Source organism: Echinops telfairi, unplaced genomic scaffold (genome assembly GCF_000313985.2).
Source record: "Echinops telfairi isolate 266 unplaced genomic scaffold, ASM31398v2 ScPeMD7_7458;HRSCAF=8496, whole genome shotgun sequence".
NCBI classification, from domain to species: Eukaryota; Metazoa; Chordata; class Mammalia; order Afrosoricida; family Tenrecidae; genus Echinops; species Echinops telfairi.
The window spans coordinates 15,709,800-15,711,636 of NW_022111358.1; the positions used below are offsets into that span (position 1 = coordinate 15,709,800).

A 1,837-nucleotide genomic window follows, 5' to 3' on the forward strand; every position below is an offset into this window, starting at 1 on the left:
ATGGATTGTGATAAGAGTTGTATGAACCCCTAATAAAATGATTTTTTTTAAAGAAATTTTAAAAAAGTTCAAGTGGTCGGACAGTGTAAGACAAGACAAAATAATAATTTATAAATTATCAAGGGTTCATGAGAGAGGGGAGGCGGGGATGAACGGGAAAAAATAGGGAGCTGATACCAAGGGCTCAAGTAGAAAGTAAATATTTTGAGAATGATGAGGGCAATAAATGTATAAATGTGCTTGAAAAAAAATTGCAAGTGAGCTTCCAAGACACAACAATAGGTCTTTGTCTAGAGTAAAGAGGAAGGAGGAGAGTCAGGAATACTGTAGGATATGGAATATTGGCTATCCATGAACAACTGCCTCCTTTGCCCTGAGGCTAGAAATGAATGGTGCCTATCATAGCTAAACATTTTTTTTTTCCATAGCTAAACATTTTGATCAAAGATTCAACAGATGAATCCTGATCAAAATCTGAAGAATCCTGATAAACAGCAAGGAAATGAAGAACAGAATTTCAAATTCTCAGACTCCACCACATCTTCTGGAGCATGGGAGCTGGATGAACTCCTGCAACTGTTGCCCTAAGACAGCTTTGAAAATTTGAACCAAAAATATCCCCTCTTATCTTATTAAAATTGAACAATAGTTTAGCTTACTTAGTGAAAATGTCTTTGTTGAGCATAATGCTCTTTTAAAAAGTACCTGTACGGGATCAAAGTGACAACAGCAACTCAAAAGATTAGACAGGAACCTTAGGGGGAAATGAGTTGATGTGCAGGGGGAGGAACAATTCAGAAAAAGAGGGTGAGAGTGGTTGCACAACTCAAAGAATGTCATCAATGTCAGTGAGGTGTGCAAGTAAAAACGGTTGGCGTATGTTTGGATGTGTATATTCTCTGCAACAACAACACAAAATTTAAAAATAAAATAAAATTCTGGGACATGTCATGGAACAGACACAGAACAGAGGCAGCGGGGCACACCAAGAATTCAGGGATCCACTGGCCACCCTTCTTAAAGATCTGTGTGAGATACTTAGGGACAGAGATGTAAGGCGTCACATTCCAGACAAACACATGTGATAGACCACAGGAAGTCAAGGATTATTATAATCAAGTGTGCAGCCCTTGTGAACTGACTGCTGCCCTTACCACTGGAATTCTGATGTAATGCCAACACGACGTATGTGTTCAACACAGCTGGAGCATGGCATCCACATCCCTAGAATGGAAAGTGGAGCTACAAAGGGATAGATGGAAACACACCCTAATATGTGGCATAGCAGAAAGAAATCACTGTCTTGTCAAGACTCTTGAAAACAAACCAAAAAATCATTTGCTAACTTACCATTTCCCACATGAGTTCCTGCTATCAGGTGAAGGTGCTGAGTGCAGGCAGTTGCAAGGTCTACCACTCTATCGACCATAAAACTTCCCTCTGTATCAATAAAAATGGCTTCCCCTGCCACTCCTCCAAAACACTCTGGTATCTGCACATCTACTGCCAACTGCATACTGTCAAGAGAAGAAGTCAAATAGTGGAATCAATCGTGATTACCGAAGGCAGTTTTCAAACTCCAGATCCATTAGGTAACATTATGTATTTTATCGATGCAACATATTTTGGGTATTAAAAAAAGATAAAAGACTCCTGTTTATAACTAGTTTCCAAAGAATTAGGAAAGATGTGCAAAATATTATACCACTTATTAATACTGAGGTAAAAAATAATTTTCATTTTATATATTTTAAGAATAATTAACAAAGTCCATGCCCAAGAATATTCAACAAACAAAACATCACGTTTTTGTTTTTTTCTAATCATTTTATTAGGG

General features: G+C 37.8%; 1 protein-coding gene across 1 annotated transcript in view; it reads right to left on the reverse strand.

Moving 5' to 3' along the window:
- The window catches only part of RAD51C (RAD51 paralog C), a 51,262-nt gene that overhangs the window by 41,129 nt on the left and 8,296 nt on the right, over positions 1–1,837 (reverse strand). Inside the window, exon 3 of the mRNA XM_030888185.2 lies at positions 1,351–1,517. Coding sequence (XP_030744045.2) covers positions 1,351–1,517 — 167 coding nt within the window. The remainder of the gene's footprint in view (positions 1–1,350; positions 1,518–1,837) is intronic.